Source organism: Protopterus annectens, chromosome 8.part0, assembly GCF_019279795.1.
Source record: "Protopterus annectens isolate FY-2018-M chromosome 8.part0, PAN1.0, whole genome shotgun sequence".
Classification (NCBI taxonomy): domain Eukaryota; kingdom Metazoa; phylum Chordata; order Ceratodontiformes; family Protopteridae; genus Protopterus; species Protopterus annectens.
Window position 1 is genome coordinate 1230997777 of NC_056741.1, and position 23268 is coordinate 1231021044.

At 45.8% G+C, this 23268-nt stretch overlaps 1 protein-coding gene across 1 annotated transcript in view; it reads right to left on the minus strand.

Annotated features, from left to right (window-relative positions):
- Positions 1-23268, minus strand: part of UBA1 (ubiquitin like modifier activating enzyme 1) — a 2903587-nt gene that overhangs the window by 1729282 nt on the left and 1151037 nt on the right. Inside the window, exons 12-13 of the mRNA XM_044080725.1 lie at positions 8774-8800; positions 7597-7619 (exon numbers count right to left, since the gene is read on the minus strand). Of these exons, the coding sequence (XP_043936660.1) occupies positions 7597-7619; positions 8774-8800 (50 nt within the window). The remainder of the gene's footprint in view (positions 1-7596; positions 7620-8773; positions 8801-23268) is intronic.

A 23268-nucleotide genomic window follows, 5' to 3' on the forward strand; every position in this document is an offset into this window, starting at 1 on the left:
GTGTAGAATAGGATTGTTTTGCTGAGTCAGCAGGTGAGGAATATTGAGGTAAAATCCACGGTGGGCAGCAGGCCATGTTCCTTAATGTTGGATACCAGTGTTGGGCGTGGCCAGTCTGGGGCAATGGTATCATTTGTGGCCTCTCTAATCTGGCTTTTAGCAGCACAACTTTGCCAGAAAGAGCCCAGTGGAAGAAAAGGCATACACTGTTAGTGTTTTCCAACTGAATGAGAGGTGTCCACTTTCCAAACTAATTATTGTGATATGTCCTTGTACCTTGCTTTACGCCAGATTGGTAGTTTTGGGGAGAGAGGCAAACCGATCTATGACTGAGGCTCCCCATTTTGAGTTATCATTGTGAATACTTGTGGAGGCTGAATTTCCACTAAAAGTGAGGATCCATGATATTTCTGCTTAGTTTGTCTGCCAATGTATTATTCTTTCCTGGCAGGAATTGTGCTTGTAGTTGAGGTCAGAACTGTGTTCCACAAGTTCACTGCTTGCCTGCATAAGGGGTAGGAAAGTGTGCCCCCTTGTTTGCTTATGTACCACATCACTGTGGTGTTGTCCGTCTTTATTAGTTGTCCTGGATGTAGGAGGTCCTTGAAAGCTGTTGGGGCATTTTGTACAGCTAGCATCTCTTTTTGATTGATGTGGAGATGCAGTTGATCTACAGACCATTTGCCCTGAATCCTGTTTCCTTTTCCATTTTTGTGCTCCCCCACCCTAAAAACCGGAAGGGAAAAATTTTTTTCAAGTTTGGCCTGGCCTTTTTTTCCCCAAGGTTTTAAAGGTATTGTTAGGGGAAATGCCTGTCCCAACCTAGAAATTTTTTGAAGGGGGGGGAAAATTTTGGGATTATTGTTTCCGCTTTTTGGCGTTTAGTCCATCGGGGGGTTTTTTCGGACCCCGGTAATTTTTCATATTTTTTCCCGTTTTTGAAATGGAATTAGTAGGTTTTTCAAAGCCAAAGAAAAGGCCTTTCTTTTTCTTTGGGAGGGAGGGTTTGGGTTTTTGTTCCTCTTTTTGAAATATTTAATTATTGGGGCCGGGTTTTTTCCCCGGGGGGTGAGATTTTTGCCCAAATTGGGGCATTTTATTAAAAACCCCGGGCCCCAGGGGAAAATTTGCTTGTGAGGGGACTTAATTTTGGGGCTTCCTTTTGTTTAAAAATTTTAAAGGCCAGAAGGGTTGGTTTTTTTCAAAGAAAAATCTTTAAAAAATTTTTCCTTGCTTTTGGCCTTTTAATGGCCTTTTGTCCAGGTTGGAATTTGTTTCCTCTTTGTTTTGGGAGGTTTTTTTTTGGAAATTAAAAGGTTTTTCCAGGCAAAATTTTTAAGGGCCCTTTTTTTTTGTAGATTAAGCCAAAAAGGGGAGTTTTTAAAAGGGGTTTTAAGAGTTTAATTTTCTTGGGGGAGGGGAATCTTTGTTTTTCTGATAGGGACCTGCTTTCCTCCTTTTGGGGTTTGGCCAACCCCTTGCCCCCTGGGGAAACCCCTTTTGGTGTTGCCCCTTGGGGTTTGGGATTTTCCCTTGTGGGTTTAGAATTGGGAAAAGGCCAGTTTTTGGTTTTTCCTTTCTGGGCTGAAAGAGGGTTTGGGGTAAAAAACCTTGCCGTCCCGGTTTGGATTTTGGGCCCCATTCCATTTCTTTAAAATTTTTTTTCCTTTTCCCCAAAAAAAATTTGGTGGAAAGGTTTTCATTTCCTTTTCCCTTTAAAGTGGGGAAAGTTTTTTTCTTTTAACCCTTTGGGAAAAGAAGGGCCCTTTGCTTTTTGAAGAAGTTCCAATTTTCTCCAAAATTTCAAAATTTTTTCCCAAGGAGCTGCCAAAAATTTTATTTCCTTTTGGCGTCTGAGGGTGTCATTTTTTGTTTTAATTTTAGACCCCCCCTTTTTTTGGGGGTTTTGGGGATTTTGTGGCTTTAAGGCCCCCTTGTGATTGCCCCGGGATTTTTTCCCCTCTGTTATCTTAGAACCCCCAAAGGGACCCGGTTTTTGTTGGGGCCAATTTTGGGCCCCGGGGAAAGGCGGGGGGGGAAAACCTTTTTTAAAAATTTGGTTCAAGGGGTTTTTTTATCCCCCTTTTCTTTAAAATTCTGGGGGGTTTAACCAAAAAAACATCCCCTGTTTAAAGGTGGAAAACCCAATTTTGCTTTAAAAGGAATCCGGAGGGTTTTTCTTTTAAACCCAAAAACCTGGGCCTTAGGGAAAAGCCCCTGGGAAAAGTTTTTCCCCCAAAAAGGAAACTTCCTGGGGGAAACAAAATCCACATTCAGAGTTTTTAAAAAACCCCCTTCCCCAGAAAAATCCCGAAATTTTTTAAATTCAAGGGCTGTTTCCCGTTTGGCCCCTTTTTGGGGGGAAAGGGGGAACCCATTTAAAATTTTAATTTCAGCCCTTTAAACTGGTTTTTTAAAGGGGTTCAACTGAGACTGGGTAACTTTTTTTTAATTTTTAGTTTTGGTTTTGAAAGGGTTTTTAAAAGAAGTTAACCCTTTGGGACCCTTGGGGGGAATGGTTTCCCGGGTTTTAGCCCAACCAAAGGGCCCAAAAAAAGGTTTTTGGGGTCAACTCCCCGGGGGGGGGATCGGCTGGGGGGGCTTCAGGGGTAAAACAAAGGGGCCCCCGCCGGGGGAAAGGGGGGGGGGGGGGGGGGGGGGGGGGGGGCGAGGCCCCCCCCCCCCCCCCCCCCCCCCCCCCCCCCCCAAAAAATTGAAAAAACCCCGGGAGGAACCCCGGGCGGGGGGGGCCCGGCCCCTAGCCCCCGAGGGCCTTCCCGGGTTGGGGTCCCCGGGGGGGTTTGGGTTTTTCCCGGCTGGGGGCCTGGGTTCCCCCCCCTTAAATTTTTTTTGGGGGTTTTTATTTTAAATCCACATTGCAGAGTATGTTTTCCCACTTGTTCTGCTGCATGCAACAAATCTTGCATTTCCTTGTAATCAGGCTGCTCTGTATGTGTGCTCATTTTTTGTTTTAATTGAGACATCAATTATTATTTCAGCATGTGAAACTGGCAATTTAAGACCCTCGTAGCTAGAGTAGCTGAGGTATATCCTTTCTTTCCCCATCTGTCTAGTGCTCTAGAATCCCTTTCAGACTGTTCAGGATTTTTAGCAAAAGAGGCCTTAACCCCTTTGGGACCCTGGGAAATGGTTTCTGGGTCAGCAACAGGGCTTTTATATAGGAATTTATGGGAGTCAGGGACTCTGTAGTATCTGTCTGGTTTGGCTGGTGCAGGAGGTAATGAATCTGGGTTAAGGCTAGATTCTGAATAAACATCATCCACAATGTCTAACAGGTGGAATAGCAAGGGGCCTGTGCTGGGGTAGTAAGACGAACTCCGAGCCTTTTCTTAGAATCAGAGTAATCCTGGCCTTCCCAGTGGAAATGTTCCCTCATGGTATGTAAAGTCTCCCAAAACAGTAGTCTTCTGGGGGAGATGCTGAAGGAATCGACTCTTCAGCATCAGAGTCTTCATAAGGGGGAAAAGAGTACTCCTGTTCCTCAGAAGAATTTGAGGTAATGGAAACCTGGTCAGAGGAAGCATAGTCCTCCTCCTGACTTGGCCTTTTGTCAGGTGGGGGATGGGAACCCCTGATTAGGGTAATTAAGTCTTCGGCCATCTTAAGCATCTGTTTCTTAGGCATGGGGCCTTGCACTGGAGACTGCTGTACAGGCTTCCTTACTTTTAATGGAGTTTTCTGTTTTGTAAAGGTTTTAATAGTAAGTGTAGTCGGTCTGAAGACACCTTCAGCAAATGACTGCCTTTCAACTGCACCGGAATCCCCATCAGCCATTGAGCCGGAAGGGCCTAAAGATAAAGGCTCTGGAGGCCCTGCAATCTCCGCTTGGGAGTCGGATGCAGGCTGGGCTTCTAAATCAGCGGTCATCAGGGGCTGCGTAGGCGCCTCACTGAAAACCGGAGAACCGGCGACTGGCCTAGCAGAGGCCTCGTGTCTGGTTTGGGTCTCGGCTGCATATCCTTATCTTTGCGCTTTTTACGCATCTCGGTAGTCTGCTGCTCCGACTGCATGATATTTTCTACCAAAATAATGTCGGGCAAAATCAAATAGACGTTTAATAGTTTGTTAAGCCTAGCACAAAATTGACAACCTGTGACATCGTGGTCTGGGCCTAGGCAAGGGATACAATAGGAATGAAAATCCTTATGAGGTATTTGCTTCCCACAAGAAATGCAATTAACTTTTTCTGACATCGGACTGAGGCAAGAAAAGGTTCCCCAACTGGGTACTTAGCTTTATTAAAGACTTCGGTCTGAAATTAGATGTGAAAATCTCAGGAGTCGGCCGACCGGCACTTGCGAACTGCTTCTGCTTCGGGCACCACGCGGCAAGAAAGATTGGAGAAAATGGCGTCAGTTGCCTCTTTTAAACCCCTGTCGCACTGACATCAGGGAAGAAGCAACAGCAACTGACGCCAGACCAAGACTTTGGAACTCGGGCAGACTGCGGGACCGTCTGACGGCAGATAACCCAAGTGTGATGACTGCAGCAGTGTAACACGAACATCTACAAGCTAAGGTAAGAAAGGAAATATATTAGAAAGCTATGACTGGCAACAATTGGACACAAGGAAATTACCAAAAAAATAGGAGCGATAAAAGACCTAGCAGAGAGTAAAACATGTAAAAAAAATAGAGAAACTTGAAAAAAGGAGATGGAGGGCAGCTGCAAAAAAATAGAATAAGTGTTTTCTGAAAAATAGCTACTCGAAAAGCTTGGTAATATTTTGAAACATGCTCCTGACAGAGGATCCATATCAGTGTGAGATGGAGAGAAATGACATCTGGGGTATTGTAGACTGAGGCATTGTGAGAGGAGCTTGACACCATGCTCCTTAAGTTTGTGGAATGCGTCAGAGTCAAATCCTAACCCATAAGTTAAGGGAGAATGAGAAGGACATCAGACCTTCCTGCTTCTCCTGCACCCTCCCCCCCCAAAAGAAAAAAATTCCAACCTGCTTGACAGCTTGTTCACTGACATTAAAGTGGTCTTGCAGCTCAATGCCAGGGTTGTTGAGGCACACACCCTTTATTCTCCCCCAAATCTATTCAGAAAACTATTTTCCCAATTGCTTGGACGAGTGTTATGACCAAGAGCCAGTCCAGCACCCTCACACCATATCTCTGTCTGCAAAATGACTCGTACAAAAACATGTTACAGAACTAACTGGGCTTCTTGAAGGCAGGGAATTGTGAGCCTGGCTTCAGAAATGAAGCATAAAAAAATCTAACTACTTAAACTAAAAGAAATGCCACTAGCTTAGGAAGGCCCTGCCCCAGGAGATTCAAAGACACCTCAAGGCTGAGGCTTTGTACGTTCGCCACTGAAAATATCCCCAAATGCACAGATTAATGTAGCAGTGAATCTGACAGGGTTGCCTGGATTCAGGCGCATGCTTTGTATAAAAAAAAAAAAAAAAAAAAAAAATCTGAAAGAAGCCATAAGCCAGGTTAACCAAAAACATAAAGCAACAGCGTGGGATGGACAATGACATTCTAGAAACACCCTAGACATTGGATGCAGAAGCCTATGCCAAATCTGGATATTAGCATGTCAAGCAACAAATGAGGATGTCTGAGGCAAAGAAGTCCTTGGGTTTCTTACAAGCTTGGAATGGTTTCTTTATTTTAACCAAGGGGACGGTGCTCTCCCCATAGTTAACAGCAAGATGCTTTTCTGGTACTAATGTCTGGCTGGTGTTAGCAGTCTGTCACGTAGCTGAGTTTTTCATCTGGTAGGACTGGCAGAGGACCAACAAGACACAATCCAAAGCCAGTCACAGGCCTGGTCACAAATTACAGAAATCAGTGCTGGAGCGACCAGAGTGGCTCTGGTTATGTTGCATTTTAGAAAAGCTAAGCTGAAGTGGTTGGAACTTGATCACAACAGCAGCAAGGCACTTACCTTCTTGTTTCTGAAGCTCAGATTTCACTGCCTAGCTAAACAGGAGGTTACAATCAAATGGAGAGTTTGAGCTGGTCTTTGTTATTCTCCATGAATTCAGTAACATGGAGTCAGGAATGGCATGCAAGTGTGATCCCTAGCCCCAGTTGCAATTAATACCCAATCTGCCACATTAGGAGCTGCATGAAGAGACTGGATATAGAAACAAGGCTGATACCAGAAAATTTTCTTCTGGCAACCATTTTAGCCCTTTAGGTTTCCTATGCCAAGTACCTTTGGAATCTTTAAAGATTTGCTGCTTAAAATCCTCAAGGCAAACATGAAGGTTTGATAAATTTGCTTTTTTTTGTGATCTAAAAGTGAAAACTTTTGTACTCTCCCTAACAGACTTGTGCTGCCTCTTTCCATCCTTCCTCAATATATGGGTTTCTGACCTGCCTTCAACCAGTTTTAAGCTTTGGATCCAGTGCTCAAGCTCCCACCCCCTTACCCATATGCCCTGTGTAAAGAACAATCTACCTCAGATACAGTTTGCCAGGTAATAAAAGGAAATTTAAAAAAAATGAAGGTTTTGGCAAACAACTTAGCAAACTTACAGTGCAAGCCTGTGAAAGAGGAAGTAAAGACCTTCATGACACCCAAGAGACGGTCATGAACAGCCACCTTTGCATAAACATAACACAAAAAAATTGCATACAAATGAGGAGGGGGATTGGTGGGTGGGTTGTTGAAGGAGAGACGCATACAAAGGTAGTACAACTATAAGAATTAACAGTTGTGAGAATCCTATTACATTAGATATCCTTCACTTTATTATTACAGTATTCTTTACCTAAGGGATCTCCTGCCAAGAATAGCCAAACATCTGGCCAGTGTACCAAAGCCTTTAGTACTTATAGGCATCATACATCACACATATGCTTCCTGTGCAAGGTGTAGGACAAAAAGTTGATGTATGGACGCACACATTCAGAAATGGAAAAGCCCCAGGAGGAAAAGAATGCCCTTAGTGACAAGGTGAACATGTGCATCAAGAAAAAGGAAGATGAAGAACCCCTCTAAAAAGAAAACTACAGGAATAGAGTAGAAAACAGAGGGTAGGAGGGAGGGAATACTGAAACACTGAACAGGACATCTACTGTTACGGCAGAATTTCACACAACTGTACTATGTTCATTCGTATCACTACTATAGTATTCATTACCTAAGGGAGAGCACAACTCCTCAAGAAAAAGACTAGAAGGTGGAAGGCACAGAAGAGCCATCTAAAAATCCATGCAGGACAGACCTGACAGTAACATACAACCTGTAATGCTTGGAGAAAGTATGTACACAAGACTAAGTAGCAGCCTAAAGGGGGGAATTGGTACCCAAGTACTTGAAAAAAAAAAAAGCACTAGAGGAGGCAACTGCCCTAGTAAAATGCACTTTTACCAATGATGAAAGACATTTTCCATGAAAACGAAAAAAGAAAAACGCCCACAGAAATCCAGGCAGAGACATTTGGCTTGGAAACAGCCTAACTCAAAGTTCTGGAATGGAAACAAGCAAAAAGCTGCTCATATGTATAAATAACTTTAGTTTTATTCAAGTAATATCTAAGCTGTCTATACAAATCTCACTAGCAGACTGCAGAAGAGGAGGAAAAAAAAATGGGAAAGATGAATAAACTGATTAAGGGACTGCTCATTGACCTCAGGCATAAAAGGAGAATTAATACAAAGACTTCCTGTCTCTGGAAAACTAAGGAAGTAAAAAATAATCATGAGAGCCTAAAGTTCAGTCATCCTCTTGGCTGACATAAGAGCCAATAGAACAGTTTTCCAAGTATAATCTTGCAAGGAAGCTGAAGTAGCAGGTTCAAAAGGACCCCGAAACAAATTTTCAAGTGCAAAATTGAAGTCTCAGAACAGAATAGACTTCCTGGGAGGTCTGATATGAAGGATGCCATTAAGAAAGTATGACCTCAAATCGAGAAGTCACAGGAGTCAAAAGGCAGACCAGCAGAAATTGTTGACAGGTGGTCTTTAAATATGCCACAACCCAGAATGGAGCAGATCACACAGATAACCAAAGATAACCAAAGGAGCTTCCACATATCAGGGATCTTGATGGCGGGAGATGCGCTAGACATAAAATTGCTTCCATTTGGACATATAATTTCCTGCCCTCCTGCAGAACCTGAAACACATCCTCAGAAAATAGGTGCCTGAAAGGAACCAAAACCATGTCATCCACTGCATCAGTTGAAGAGTGGACAAGTGAAAATGGATAAGAGATCCCTTTGTTTTGTACAAAATAGTACGACCAGTAAGGTAACTTATGCTGACTGCCCTTGGTTAAAGTGAGGAAGGAGGAACCAATGCTGAGAGACAAAAGGGAGTCAATAGCAAAACAATGGGATAGCCCTACCTGATTTTGTGCTAGACTCATAGTAACAGAGGAAGAGAAGTTGTAAAGAAACACTCCCTTCCAAGGAAGAGAGACAGCATCCACTTTCCAAGCCAGAAGACATAGGAATCTGGAACAGAACACCACAATCTGCCTGGAGGCAAAAAGATCTACCTGAAGAATACCACTGATGGGTAATGTCCATGAATACATCTTTATGAAGCATCCAAAGGAGGCTGCATGCTGGACTTGCTCAAGGAGATGCCACTAGATTGTGCTCCGAGGGAATGCAAACTGCCTGAAGAGTCGCTTGATACTGGATAGCTAAATCCCAGACCAGAAAAGCCTGTTGGCAAAGACAGGAACTTCTGCACCCTTCCTTGTTGACCTATCACATAACTGTAGCATTTTCTGTGAATGTTTTGAGGGGTCCAGGATAAAAGAGGTAGTAGAAAACCTGAAGAGCCAAAAGCAAAGCCCTCTCCTACTTTACACTGTGTTCTGACCTCAGATGAGAAGGCCAGAGACCCTGAACCTTGCAGGGGCCATAAGAGGCACCCCCACTCCCTGTCTGAGTTGTATGTAAAGAGCTCCTGAGGTGGCACTGGAGCTTGAAAAGAAAGCTCTGGGTTGAGTGAAAGTTGATGAATTCACAGTTTAAACTCAAGCATGAGACAAGGAAGAAAAGGTACAGGGAAGTCCAGTGGGTGGCAATATTTAAGCCACACTGACTTGAGGTATCACTGAAGCTCTCATAAGTACCCTGGTGAGAGGCAACATACAAATGGTGGAAGTCATGAACCAGAATATCCTGGAAAATTCCCTGGCAGAGACGCACCACAGGAAGAAGGGATTGGAAAAAAAGCAATCAGAAGAGAGCCTTGGAAAAAAGCAGAAACATCAGCATGGGAACAGTCTGAAGCCTATAGTGGAGGGAAATATGATCCTGGGAAAGAGTAAGAAATGATTTCTTGAAGTTTATGGTCAGGTCAACCCCAGACTCAAGGGGAAGTAGTAAACTTGAGAACCTGCAGCAGTGTTGAAGGAAGGAGCTTAAATAAGCAGATCACCAAGATAGGGCAAGTACAGTTGTGTACACTTACTATGAATGTAGATGTTAGAGTGTATTCACTTGTTACAGTCATCACTTGAGGGTTATCCCGTCTGGGTAGCCCTTGGCCGACCAGAATACCACAATAAAGACTTTCTTCCTGCATCAGCTGTTCTGTGAGGGTGGCTGACAGTCATCAGTGCTATAAAGGAAGACAGCCAGCACCATTACATCAGTTTTTCTCGCCCCCAAAGGGCTGCAGCCCAAGATAAGATACATACATTAGGCAAGAAAGGGGGTACGTGAAAGGAAAACAGGAGGGCAACAGTGAATACACTCTAACATCTACATTTATGTTAAGTGTACACAGCTGTACTATTTTCTTCGTGTTTCACTGTTGCAGTCATCACTTGGGGGAAGAATCTCAAAACTGAGAAAGTGGGTGTAGGAAAGCTGTACAAATTATGAGGAAGCTAGTGTGCCCTGCGGGGCTGCAGATGCAAATCCTGCCCTGGTTTGGGAGAATGTAGCCAGCTGGTAGTGCTTGGTGAACGTGTGGATAGATGTCCAAGTAGCAGTTTCCAGAATTCCCTTGGTAGGAACCCCTCCCCCCTCAAAGGCTGTGGAGATGGAGGCTGCTCTTATGGAATATGATCAGACTGTTTTGGGGAGGACCCTTTCCATAGAAGGTACAGCAGAAATGTATCCAATAAGAGATCCACTGGGAAATGGTCTGCTTAGTAATGGGTTTCCCCCCTCTGCCCCAAGGGCGAACTAAACCAGGACTGGCTGAGTTTTCCTGATTGATTTGATCCTGTTGTCTGTGCACATAGAGGGTATGCAGAATTCTCATCCCACTATTTGTTGGTTAAGTAGGTAGGTGCATGGCCTGGTTGAGGGTTACATCAGAGACTACCTTAGAAAAGGAGGGGTTGTTTCTTAGAAAGACCTTGTCTGCATAGAAGACAATGAATGGCTCAGTGGCCATAAGAGTCTGGAGCTCGGATACCCTCCTAACACAACTAATGACTAGAAGGGCAGTTTTACAAGAGAGAAATTTGAGATATGCTGAGGAAGCTGGCTCGAAAGGAGAAAGAGTCAGCTTTTCCAGAACGTTTAGATCCCAAGCTGGTTGCAGGTGGCCTTCTAGGTGGTCTGATGCAAGCCACACCTCTGAGGAACTGCTTCAAGAGGTGTTGAGAGCAGCCTGGACGTAGGATGAGATAGCCAAAGCATGAATCTTGATACAGGAAAAAAGACAAACCCTTATGGAGGAGCCCTGCCAGGTAGTACATAACCAATGGTAAAGAAGCTTTAGTGCTGGAAGTGCCACTGCTGGAGCACCAGCAGGTGAATCTCTTCCACTTAGAGAAATAAGATTTCCTGGTGCTGGGTCTAAGAGCCTCCTTAATAATGTCTAACATGCGACTGCTGAAGTGTTCTGTCTGAGGAATCAGCCATGTCATTGAATTGAGTGTGGCAAGGCCTGGATGCAGGAGCTGCTCTTGTTGCGTGAGAAGGTCTGTGCTGGAGAGCAGAGGAAAGAAGTATGCATGCTCATGCGGAGGAGCATGGGGTACCAGTTCTGCCTTAGCCAATCTGGCAGAATCAGGATAGCCCTTGGTCCTTCCTCTTTGATCTTGAATAGTACCCTGGGTATCAGAGGAAGTGGGGGAAAAGGCATATACAAACAGGCTGCCCCAGTGGAAGGAGAGGGTGTCCACCCTCTAGACGTCTGGGTGAAATTGTCTTTAGCAGAATTTGGCCAGTTGACTGTTCTGGTAGCTTGCGAAAATGTCTGTCTGGTTCCCCCCAGGTGCGGCTGATCTGGAAGAAGGTCTGCCTGTGCAACTACCACTCGTGAGGATCCAGCAGCTGTCTGCTTAAGTGATCTGCCAGGGTGTTTTGCTTCCCTGGGAGGTACTACGCTAGGAGATGCAGTCCCAGATTCAAGGCTGACTGCCAGATTTCCATGGCAAGGAGACACAGTTGATAGGAATGAGTGCCCCCCTGTTTGATTATGTACCACATGACAGTAGTGTCTGCTGTGATTAAGAGTACCCTGGGTGACAGATGCTCTTGAAAGGTTAAGGACAGCTCTGTGAACCGCTAGCATCTTTTTCAAACTGATGTGGAGACCTAGAAAGTACAGTTTTGTACCTACCATAAATGTAGATGTTAGAGTGGTTATGCTGCTGCAGTCATCACACTTGGGTTATCCTGCCGTCAGGCGGTCCCGCAGTCGGCCTGAATTCCAAAGCCTTAGTCCGGCGTCGGTTGTCGTCGCTTCTTCCCTGACATCAGTGCGGCAGGGGTATAAAAGAGGCAGCAGACGTCATTTTCTTCAGTTTTACTTGCCCCAGATGTCAGGTGCCCCATACTAAGAAGGCAAATAAGAAGCTTGCAAAACATACCTTAGAGCAAAACAATGGTACTAGTTGTAAGCAAATACACCATATAGACATGCATCCCCAGGTTGAAGTACATGGAGGTATAAGAAAAGCCTCATTAGGTAGAGGGGATGGAGGGAGGGTAACCTGGACTGCAGCAGCATAGCCACTCGAACATCTACATTTATGGTAGGTGCAAAACTGTACTATGTTCATCGTGCTATGCTGCTGCAGTCATCACACTTGGGTAAAGTCTCAAAGCTATGGATGTGTGGCAGGAGCTAAACTGGGTTAGGTGCAGCTAAGATGCCCTGCAGAACTGCAGTGGCAAACCCAGCTCTGGTTTTTGTATATAGAGGAAGGTGGTAATGCTTGAAGGTGTGCACTGAACTCCAGGTAGCTGCCTCCAGAATGTCCTTTGTTGGGACGCCTTGGAGGAAGGCTGCTGAGGTTGCTGTAGCCCTGGTAGAGTGAGACCTAATACTAGCAGGCACTGCTTTCCCGTGGTGTGAGTAGCAAAAGCGGATGCAATGTGCTATCCATTTGGAGATGGTCTGTTTTGAAATAGCCTTTCCTTCTGAGCCTGGTGCATAGGATACCAGGAGTTGGTCAGATTTTCTGAAGGCCCTTGTCTTGTCCAAATAGTAACGTAACTGTCTGTGAATGTCCAAAGAGTGAAGGAGTCTTTCCTTTATTCTGTGGGTTTGGAAAAAAGGTGGGAAAGTGTATGGTCTGACTGAGAGCCACACTGGATACTACCTTTGGCATGGAAGGAAGGGTTGGTGCATAAAGACACACTGTCCTGATGGAAAATCAGGAAAGGTTCCACTGCCCTAAGTGCCTGCAGTTCTGAGACTCTGTGTGCTGAGGTGATATAGCTAGCAGCAGGGCGGTCTTCCATGACAAGTACTGAAGCTCTGCTGAAAAGGCTGGTTCGAAAAGAGGATGTGTTAATTTTTTCCAGAACAAAATTTAGATCCCAAGTTGGAGTTGGTGGTTTTCTGGGGGGGTCTTATATTTTTTGCCCCTCTGAGAAACTGCCTTAGCAAAGGATGAGAGAAAATGGGAGGAACCGTATCATATTGAGCTGAAATGGCTGAAGCATGGATTTTTATGGATGAGAAAGAAAGGCCTTTGTGTAGCATCTCAGTTAGATATTGAAGTATGTGTGGGATATTTGGGATGCCAAGATTTAGGCTTCTGGCCTGGCTCCATACACAAAATCTTTTCCATTTGTCTGAGTAAGTTTTTCTGGTGCAGGGCCTCCTGGCCTCCAAGATGACATTCTGGACATCCTTTGAGAGAAGTGTTTGATAATTTAAGGTATTTTCCATGCAGCTAGATTTAAGGTCCTTAGTTGACTGAAGGATCTGAGAGTTTTGTTGGGTTAACAGCAGAGGGAATTGAGGTAAGATCCATGGAGGACTGAGAGTTAAGTTTCGTAGTAGTGTGTACCAGTGCTGACGTGGCCAGTCCGGAGCAATGAGGATCATCTGTGGTCTCTCTGATCTGGCTTTCAGTAATACCTGGGTCAGTAGAGGCAGAGGTGGGAAGGCGTAGACTGACAATGCTGTCCAGCTGAATGATAGGGCATCCACTTTCCAGGCCAGGGGATGTAAGTCCTTGTGCAAAATTTTTGTAGCTGGCAATTGTTGGTTGAGGCAAACAGATCTATGTCTGGTGGCCCCCACCTTTGAGTTATCATTGAGAATACTTGTGGGTGTAGTCTCCACTCGTGAGGGTCTGTCAAATGTCTGCTTAATTTGTCTGCCAAAATGTTTTCTTTTCCTGGCAGGAATTGTGCTTGCAGTTGTACTTGGTAAGTTAATGCTGTGTTCCACAAGTCCACTGCCTGTCTGCATAGTGGGGTAGGAGTGCGTTCCTCCCTGTTTGTTGATGTACCACATAACTGTGGTGTTGGCCGTCCTTATTAGAAGTTGTTCTGGTTGCAAGAGGTCCTTGAAGGCCGTTAGTGCATTTTTTACAGCTAGCATCTCCTTTTGATGTCTAGTTGCCTTTGTTTTGCAGACCATTTGCCCTGTATGCATTGTCCTGCCATGCGTGCACCCCAGGCGTAGTCCGATGAATCTGTTGTCAAGGTTTGGTTTGCTGGAGGTGAGACAAAAGGGAGGCCCTTGTTTGCTTGGCATGCTTGAGCCCACCATAGAAACTCTTTTTGAAGGCAGGGAATAAGAGTTATACTTGCTTCAAGGCTGTGTCTGTGTTGGGACCATACACTTTTTAGGTACCATTGTAGTTTTCTCATATACAATCTTGCATATGCAATTAGTTGAATGCAGGATGCCATGTACCCCAATGCCTGCAGGAATTTTCTTGCAGTGAGATGGGTAGAAGTTGCCATTCTTTTGAAGTACTGAGCCAGTTTTTGTCTGGCGTGAGGTAAGCCATCTGGGCCGTTGTATTTAAGCTGGCACCCAGGAATATTATTTCTAGTGAGGGTATTAGTTTTGACTTCTTTTTGTTTACTGTGTACCCCTAGGCAACTTAGCAACTTTGTTACAAATGCCAGATGCTGTAGTAGGATGTCTTTGCTGTCCGCTTGGATCAGGCAGTCGTCCAGATATGGATAAATTTGTATTCCTCGCTGTCTGCAGTATGCAATTACTGATGCCAGGCATTTCATGAATACTCTGGGCGCAGTAGATAAGCCAAAGGGCAATGCAGAGAATTGATAGTGTGTTGTGACTGCCAAAAATCTGAGGTATCTTCTGCAATCTTGTCTGATAGGGACATGCAGGTATATGCCTCTTGGAGGTCCAACGTTACCAGCCAAGACTTCTTGCCCAGCATGGGAAGAAGCTGCTGTAGAGTGAGCATTTTGAATTTGGGAATGTCCAGGTACAGGTTTAGAATTGACAGGTCTAAGATGGGTCGCCAGGCTTTGTCCTTTCTTGGTACTAGAAACAGTCTTGAGTAAAATCCTTGACCTTGCTCCTTTGCAGGTACCTTTTGAATTGCTTGCATGTTCAGGAGAGCTGAAATTTGTTTTTGCACCTCTGCCCCTTGATTTGTTGGCAGATTTGGCATGCCTCTCATCCGTGGTAAAGTGTGGAAATGAAATCTGTAACCTCGGGTAATAATATCCAGAACCCATTTGTCCTTTGTTATGATGTTCCAATTTTTTTGGGAAAAGAGCCAATTTTCCTCCTAGAGGTGCTGCCTGGGCAATTTTGCTTGGCAGGCAAAGAGGAAAGTCCTTGAGTTTTTCTGAAGGGTTGAGATCAGTCGTCTCCCCCTCTGATTTGTTGTTTGCCATTGTCTAGGCCTGAAGGTACCGTGTGGCAGGCCTCTGCCCCTAGGGCGTCTGCACCTGCCCCTTTGGGGTCTGTCTGAAGCAGGAAAGGACCAGTTGTTTGATGGCCAGTTTCTGCTGAAACGAGGAGGTTGTACCTGTAAGAAATCTTTAACTGTTTGCATTAATTTTGCCTTGTCTTCCATTTTCTTTAACACTTCCTCTGCTTTGACAACAAATAACGCCATCCTTTTGCAATGGAGCATCCAGTAACTTTGCTTTGACATTTTCTGGTAAGGTCTGCTCTTTTAGCAAAGCATGTCTACGTATTACAGACCCTGTGACTGCTGCTCTACATGAGGCCTCCGAAGAATCAAAACAACACTGCAATGTATGTTTTCCCACTTGTTCTGCTGCATGCAACAAATCTTGCATCCCTTTGAAATCTAGTTGATCTGTTTGAGGGATCATTTTCTAACCGAGTAAGCAAGTACTGCTGGTATTTAATCATGTGGAATTGGCATTTTAATGTCCTCATGGCCAGAGTGGCAGAGGTATACACTTTTCCCCCCCATCTTTCTAATGCCCTGGAATCTCTTTCCGCAGGTAGCGGATTCTTAGCAGTAGAGGCCTTAACCCCTTTGGGACCCAGGGAAATGGTTTCTGGGTCTGCAGCAGGGCTTTTATATAAAAACGTGCGAGTCAAAGACTCTGTAGTATCTGTCTGGTTTAGGTGGAGCTGGAGGTAAGGAATCTGGATTTAGACTGGATTCAGTGTAGACATCATCCAGAATGTCTAAAACAGGAGGGATGGCTAGGGGTCTATGCTGAGGTAGAAGAAGAAACTCACTGAGTCTTTTCTTGGAGTCAGAGTAATCTTGTCCTTCCCAGTGGAAATGCTCTCTCATGGTGTGCAGGGTTTCCCAAAAGAGAAATCTTCAGGGGGGGGAACAAATAGACTCCTCAGCATCTGAGTCTTCATAGAGAGGGAAAGAGTAATCCTGTTCCTCAGAGTCTGCTGAAGAAATGGATTCCTGGTCAGGAGGAGGTAAATCTTCCTCCAGTCTAGGCTTTTTGTCAGGAGGGGGCTGGGAACCTGTGATAAGGGTAATCAGGTCCTCCGCCATTATGAGCATCTGTTTTTTAGGAATAGGGGCCTGTGTGGGAGTCGGTGGACCTGGTTTATTAACCTTAGGGAGCTTAGCGTAAGACTTAACGGAGAAACCGAAGGCCTGTCCATAGTCTCCGGACTGCGGCCAGGGCTGGCGTCCGCGAGTAGGAGGAGGAACCGGCTCCAGTGGCCCAGTAGATTCTGGCTGAGAGGTAGTCGTATTTTCTAAATCTGCGATGGACAGGGGCTGCGTAGGCGCCTCACTGAGTACCGAAGATCCGGAGGCAGGCCTAAATGAGACCTCGGTATCCGGTCTAGGCTGCCAGTCTTTGTCCTTGCATTTTTTAAACATAGCGGTAGTCTGAGGTTCCGACGACAATGTAGTTGAATTTTCTGCCAAAATAATGTCGGGCGGTATCAGCCCGACGCTTAATAGTGCGTTTATTGAACCTAGCGCAAAACCGAGAACCAGAAACGTCATGGTCTGGGCCTAGGCAAGGAATACAATATGAATGAAAATCCTTATGAAGTATTTGCTACCCACAAGAAATACAATTATTAACTGTCTGACATTGGTCTGAGGCAAGAAAAGTTTCCCCAACGGGGTACTTAGCTTTATAGAAGACTTCGGCTGAAATTCTGTTCGGAAATCTCAGGAGCTGGCAGACCGGCACTTGCCAACTTGCTTCTGCTTCGGGCACCACACGCAAGAAAGACTGGAGAAAATGGCGTCGGCTGCCTCTTTTATACCCCTGCCGCACTGACGTCAGGGAAGAAGTGACGACAGACGCCGGACCAAGGCCTTGGAATTCAGGCAGACTGTGGGACCGCCTGACGGCAGGATAACCCAAGTGTGATGACTGCAGCAGCATAGCACGATGAACATCCTCCTGTTCCCAAAATGCCTGGATTGGCAGAGTTACTGTGTGGGCTCCCCAGGCAATGTCTGAGGCGCCGTGGTCAAGATTCGCTTTTGTGGCCCAGGGACAAAAGGAGGGCCCTTGTTCAGGAAGCAAGCCTGGGCCCACCAGAGGAGCTCCTTCCGTAAGCAAGGAATGAGTGGGAGATGGTGGTCCAGAGACTGGGAGCGTTGGCACCAGAGGTTTCTTCGGTAGCAATGCAGTCTCCTCGTATGCAATCTGGCAAGGGGTACCAGCAGGATGCAGGAGGCCAAGTATTCCAAAGCCTGCAGGATTTTCCTGGCTGCGATGTGGGTCTTGTGTGCCAGCTGTTGGAAGTAGGACTGAAGAAAGGTCTGCTTCAAGAGGGTAGGAAGGCATTTGCGTGGATGTGTCTAGTAGAGTGCCCAGGAAGGTAATCCTCCATGTGGGTCGTAGCTGGGATTTCTGTAGGTTGATGGTGAATTCCAGTGAGGTCAGTAGGGGCTGCACAAAGGAGAGGTCTTGTAGGACCTTTTCCTTGGTTCCTGCCTGAATGAGGCAGTTGAGAAAGGGGTAAATGTGTATGGCCGTCGGCAGTAAACGATGACTGGAGCAATGCACTTTGTAAAGACTCTGGGAACAGTAGATAAGACAAAGGGCAGTGCAGAGAACTGAAAGTGCTGGGACCTGCTCTGAACCCTAGGTAACTCCTGCAGGATTGCCCGATAGGAATATGCAGGTAGCCATCCTACAGATCAAGAGTCACTAGCCAGGCTTGTGGCAGGAGCATGGGTAGTAATTTTTGTAGCGTCAACATTTTGAATTTTGGAACCAGAAGGGACAGATTCAGGGTGGAGATGTCTAGGACAGGGCGCCATGTGCCCTCCTTTTTGGGCATCAGGAATAGTAGAGTAAAATCCCTTTCTGGTCTGTTCCTTGGGCACGGGTTCTACAGCACCCTGTTATTTTTTTGATCTGACGAATAGCGTCTGCTGTCTAGTTTGCAGGGGCTTTTGGGCAACCTGACCTTTTTGGTTTTTCTTTGAAATAGAATCTATACCCTCTGGTTATAATTTTCAGGACCCACAGTTCTAAGGTGAAGGCCTGCCAGTTTTTTAGGAAGATGGAAAGTCTTCCTCCTAGCTTGCCTGGAAACTTGGGGGGCAGAGAGGATAGTAGGGAGTCAATGTGAGTCCTTGGTGAATGAAGTGGGTTTAGAACTCCCATGCCTTGGAGCGGCAGTGGATCACTCCCTAGTTTTTTGTTGGCTGTGCCTGAGGCCTAGGGGTTCTTGCCTCTGCGTCCCTTTATGTAGGCTTTGTCTGAGAGGGAAAGGACCAATGCTTAGTAAGGAAGTTTCTGCTGAACCTGGCTTTGTCCTCCATTTTCTTGATGACCTCCTCGGTCTTGGGGCCAAACAACTGCTCTCAATCCAGAAAGAGATCTAACAGTTGGATTTTACCTGATCAGGCTAAGGTTGCTTCCTTAACCAGGCATGCCTCCTGATAACTGATCCTATAAGCTGCAGCCCTGGTACAGGCTTCTAAGGTATCAAAACCACAATGCAAGGAGTGCTTTACTATCCAACAGCTAGACTGTATGAGGTCTGTTAATTCTCTGGTAATGTTACTGTCAGGCATGGCAGGTATTTTCTGTAACGAGTTTGAGCACATTCCGCTGGAATTTTAGCATATGAAATTGACAATATAATGCCCTCACAGCTAAACTGGCTGAGGTGTAAACCTTTTTACCCATCCTGTCTAAAGCTCTGCTTTGTCAGCTGGGATGGGGTTTTTTGAAGAGCTTGCCATAGCTCCCTTAGGGCCTTGAGTAATTACTTCAGGGTCTTCAGTAGGGCTCAAATAGATATTTGTGAGAGGCTTGCACCCTGTAGTATCTATCTGGCGTCCTGGGTGCTGGAGGGAAAAAATCTGGGAGAGGGCAGATCCTCTACTACAGCCAGAATTGGAGGAATAGCCAATGGCTTATGCTGAGGCAAATGAAGAAATTCCCTTAGTCTCTTTTTAGACTGGGGGTAGTCCTGGGCCTCCCACTGAAAAAGTGTATTTAGAGTTTCCCCAAAGGAAAGGTCCTCAGGGAGAAAAGCAGACGGAATGGGAGCATCAGAGTCCTCAAATGCATCTAATGGCTGGGTCTTCCATGTCAGACTCCTCCAGAATAGAACCTTCTGAATCCCGGTCAGTGAGGACCTCTAGAGAGGTGTCCCTTTTTCTTTTGGCTGGTGTGGAAGGGGGAAGCTGGCTACCCCTGGATCAGAATCATCCGGTCTTCTGCCATTCTGAGCAGTTGCTGTGAATGAGGGGCAGGCTGGCTAGTACTAGGTCGGTGGCTTGGGCCTTGTGAAGGGATCTTTTTGTGGGTAGATTTAGGCTTGGCCCTAGCTGGATCAGTAGCCTTACAAATGTCACCGGTGTCTGCAAAGTGGCTCTGTATCCAATCGTATGAGGAAAAGGCGACATCCCAACAGGAGGAGGCTGATCCGGTGGCGTACCGGACTCCAAAAGGGTCTTGGGGAGAGGCCTGCAATGGTTCGTTGGCTGTTGTCAGGGACTGCGAAGGAAACTCAGAGTTCAGCCGTTACCTTGCTTTGAAGATGACTTTTGTCAGGAGTAGTCAGAGGGCATAACTTTTAGAGGCCTATCCTTATCTTTGTCCTTTTTCTTCCGAGGTAAGTCAGTAACTGCCTGAGAGAGCTACGCCATTTCGTGGTGATAGACTGACTAAAATGCCTTGCTACAATATCCGCTCTTATAATTCGAGCATTAAACAGGGCACAAAACACACCTGGAACGTTGTGGTCAGGCCTAAACAAGTGACGCAGAGAGAATGGAAGTCTGTGTGAGATCTGCTTTCCACAACTGAGACAGTTAACTTTTTCTGACATCTGTTTAAGGCAAGAGAGGTTCCCCAACATGGTACTTAGCTTTAGCTGGTTGTCCTCACTCTGGCAATGGCCGACCAACGCACTCGCAGAACTGTTAATGCTTTGGGCTACACAGCAAGAAAGACTGATGTAATGGCGGTTGCCACCCTTTATAGCCCTGACGTCAACCACATTCACAGAACCGACGCAGAAGTGAAACCTTTACTCTGGTATTTGGGTTGGCTGAGGGTTACCTAGCAGGGATAACCCACAAGAGAGGACTGCAACAGTGAAACACTAAGTACAGTCGTGTACACTTACCATAAATGTAGATGTTAGAGTGTCTTCACTGTTGCAGTCATCACATTTGGATTATTTGCCTGCAAGTAGCCCTCAGTCGGCCCAAATACCAAAGTCTTGGGATTTCTGCGTCGGATGTTGTCGCTTTCTCCATGACAATGGGTCATTAGGGGGTATAAAACAGTCAGCCAATGTCACTCCATCAGTTTTTCTTGCCCCAAATGTCAGGAACTCACAAATAGGAAGCTAGTATATGGTGGGGAACACCACCAGTAAAAAGTAAATGCCACTGCCAGTAAAAATGGCCATAGAGAGGAGAGGCAGAAAGGAGAGTGAAAACCAGAGGAGTGGAGGGAGGGACACCATGACTGCAACAGTGAATACACCCCAACATCTACATTTATGGTAAGTGTACACAACTGTACTAAGTTCTCCATGTTTCACGGTTGCAGTCACCACACCTGGGTAGATTCCCAAAGCTGAGGAAGTGCGGAGGCAGTTAAGAAGTGTTTGGGCTGGCTAGCAGGCCTTGTAAGACTGCTGTAGCAAATCCAGCTCTGGGATTTGAAAAAAAAAAAAGATAAGTGGTAATGCTTGGTGAAGGTGTGTACAGAACTCCAGGCTGCAGCTTCCAGAATGTCCCTGGTAGGGACACACCTGAGAAATGTTGTAGAGGTGGAAGTAGTCCTAGTGGAATGTGACTGATCCCCTGTGGGGTTGCTTTTCCATGGTGCTTCTAGCATAAATGGATGCAGTGTGCTAGCCATTTGGAAATGGTTTGTTTTGAAATGGCCTTGCCCTCTGCCCCTGTAGCAAAGCTGACTAGCAGTTGGTCAGTTTCTGAAACGTTTAATCCTGTCAAGGTAGAACCTGAACTGACTGTGCACATCCAAGGAGTGCAGGATCCTTTCCCCTTTATTCTGAGGATTACGGAAGAAGGTTGGCAAATGGATGGATTGGTTTAGAGCCACATTGGACACCACCTTAGGCAAAAAGGACAGTTTAGTCCTGAGGGAAACCCTGTCAGCGTGAAAATAATGAAGGGTTCCACAGCCATTAGTGCCTGTAAACTCAGACACTCTTCTTGTTGAAGTTATGGGTAAAAGCAAGGCTGTTTTCCAAGAGAGGAATTTTAACTCTGCTGAAGAATCGGGTTCAAAAGGGGAAGCGTGAGCTTTTCCAGTACAAAGTTAAGGTCCCAGGCAAAGGTGGGTGCTCTCCTAAGGGGCCTTAAGTTGTTGGCCCCTCTCAGGAACTGTTTGATGAGGGTGAGAAATCAGAATTGGCTCAGTATTATAATGAGTGGAGATGGCAGAGGCATCAATCTTAATGGAGGACAGACCTCTGTGGAGCAGCTCTGCTAGGTAATCCAGGATTTGAGGTAAGGAGGTCACTGCTTTGCCCTTTCCTTGAGACTCCAAGAACAATATCTTCCACTTTTCAGCTCAGGATTTCCTAAGTACTAGGCCTTCTGGCTTCAAGAATGACGTCCAGCACCGGTTTGCTGAGGGTTGCTGGTGGTGTATTCAGGAGATAAGCTAGGCTGCAGAGGCACAGAAAAATGACAGGCATAGTTTTTATTCAAACTAAAGGGGTGGCGAAAGCCACATAACTATGGGCTAGGCTTATAAATGCCCTTGGGCAGATAGCCTAGTATGAACCTATGAACCTATGAACTGTGGTTGCAAAATGTATCCCTCCTGCGGAGACAGCAGGGTAGGACTCTAGTGAAGGTGCCAGGGTGGCACTGTAATCAGACTGCGTGAGTGGCTACCAGTGCTGACGTGGCCAGTCTGGGGCAATAAGAATTGCCCTTGGCCTGTCCTGTTTGATGTTAAGTAGTACTTTTGAGAGTAGGGACAGAGAGGGAAAGGCATATACTGAGAGGTTTTCCCATTTGAAGGATGTCAGTGCATTCTGTACAGCTAGCAACTCTTTTTGACTGATATGCAGGAGAATTTGGCCTGGGCTCCATTGACCCTGAACGCATCTGCCTGCCATGTGAGCCCCCCATGCATAGTCTGATGCATCTGTTGTAAGGGTTTGGGCGGCGAGGGGTTGAGTGAAAGGCAGTCTCTTGTTGTGGTTGCATGCTTTTGCCCAAAGGAACTCTGCCCTTAGGAAAGGTATAACTAGAATGTTGGCACCAATGGCTTTTTAAGTAGCATTAAAGTTTCCTCATATACAGTCTTGCATATGGAATTAGCAGAATACAGGAGGCCATGAACCCTAAGTCTTGCAATATTTTTATGCAGATAGCAGGGCTCTGGTGGCCATCTGTTTGAAGTAGCTGGTCAGATGGACCTGTTTTTCTCGAGTGAAAAATGCCATCTGGGAAGTTATGTCCAAGCTTGCTCCCAGGAATACAATCTTTTGATTGAGCACCAATTGTGATTTCTTTTTGTGGATGGTGCACCCCAATGAAGTGAGAAGGCTTTTTACAAATGCCAGGTACTGAAGTAGTAATTCCTGACTGTCCGCCTGAATCACGCAATCATCCAAGTATGGGAAAATGTGGATATTTTTCTGCCTGCAGTATGCAATGGCTGGAGCCAGGCCCTTTGTGAATACTATGGATAAAGTAGATAAGCCAAAAAGATGTGCAGAGAACCGATAGTGCATACAGCCTGCCCTGAAGCGTAGATATTTCCTGCATGACTCCCTTATGGGAATGTGCAGACAAGCTTCTTTCAAGTCTAGAGTGACTAAGCAGGCATCCTTGGCTAGCCAGCAAGAAGCTGTTGCAGGGTAAGCATCTTGAATTTTGGGACCACCAGAAAGGTGTTGAGAATTGACAGATCAAGGATTGGGCACCAAGAGCCCTCTTTACTGAGTACCAGGAAATGTCTTGAGTGGAAACCCTGCCCCTTTGCGCTACTGGAACAGGTTGAATAGCTCTGATATTGAGCAGGAAAAGTACTTGCTTTTAAGCCTCTGCCCACTGGTTTGGAGGAATGTCTGGAAACCCTCTTAGGGTTGGCAGTGAATGGAAGTAGAATCTGTACCCCTGGGATACAAAGTTTAGGACCCATTGCTCCTGAGTAATGGACATCCAGTTTTTGCATGAAGGGCAAGTTTTCCT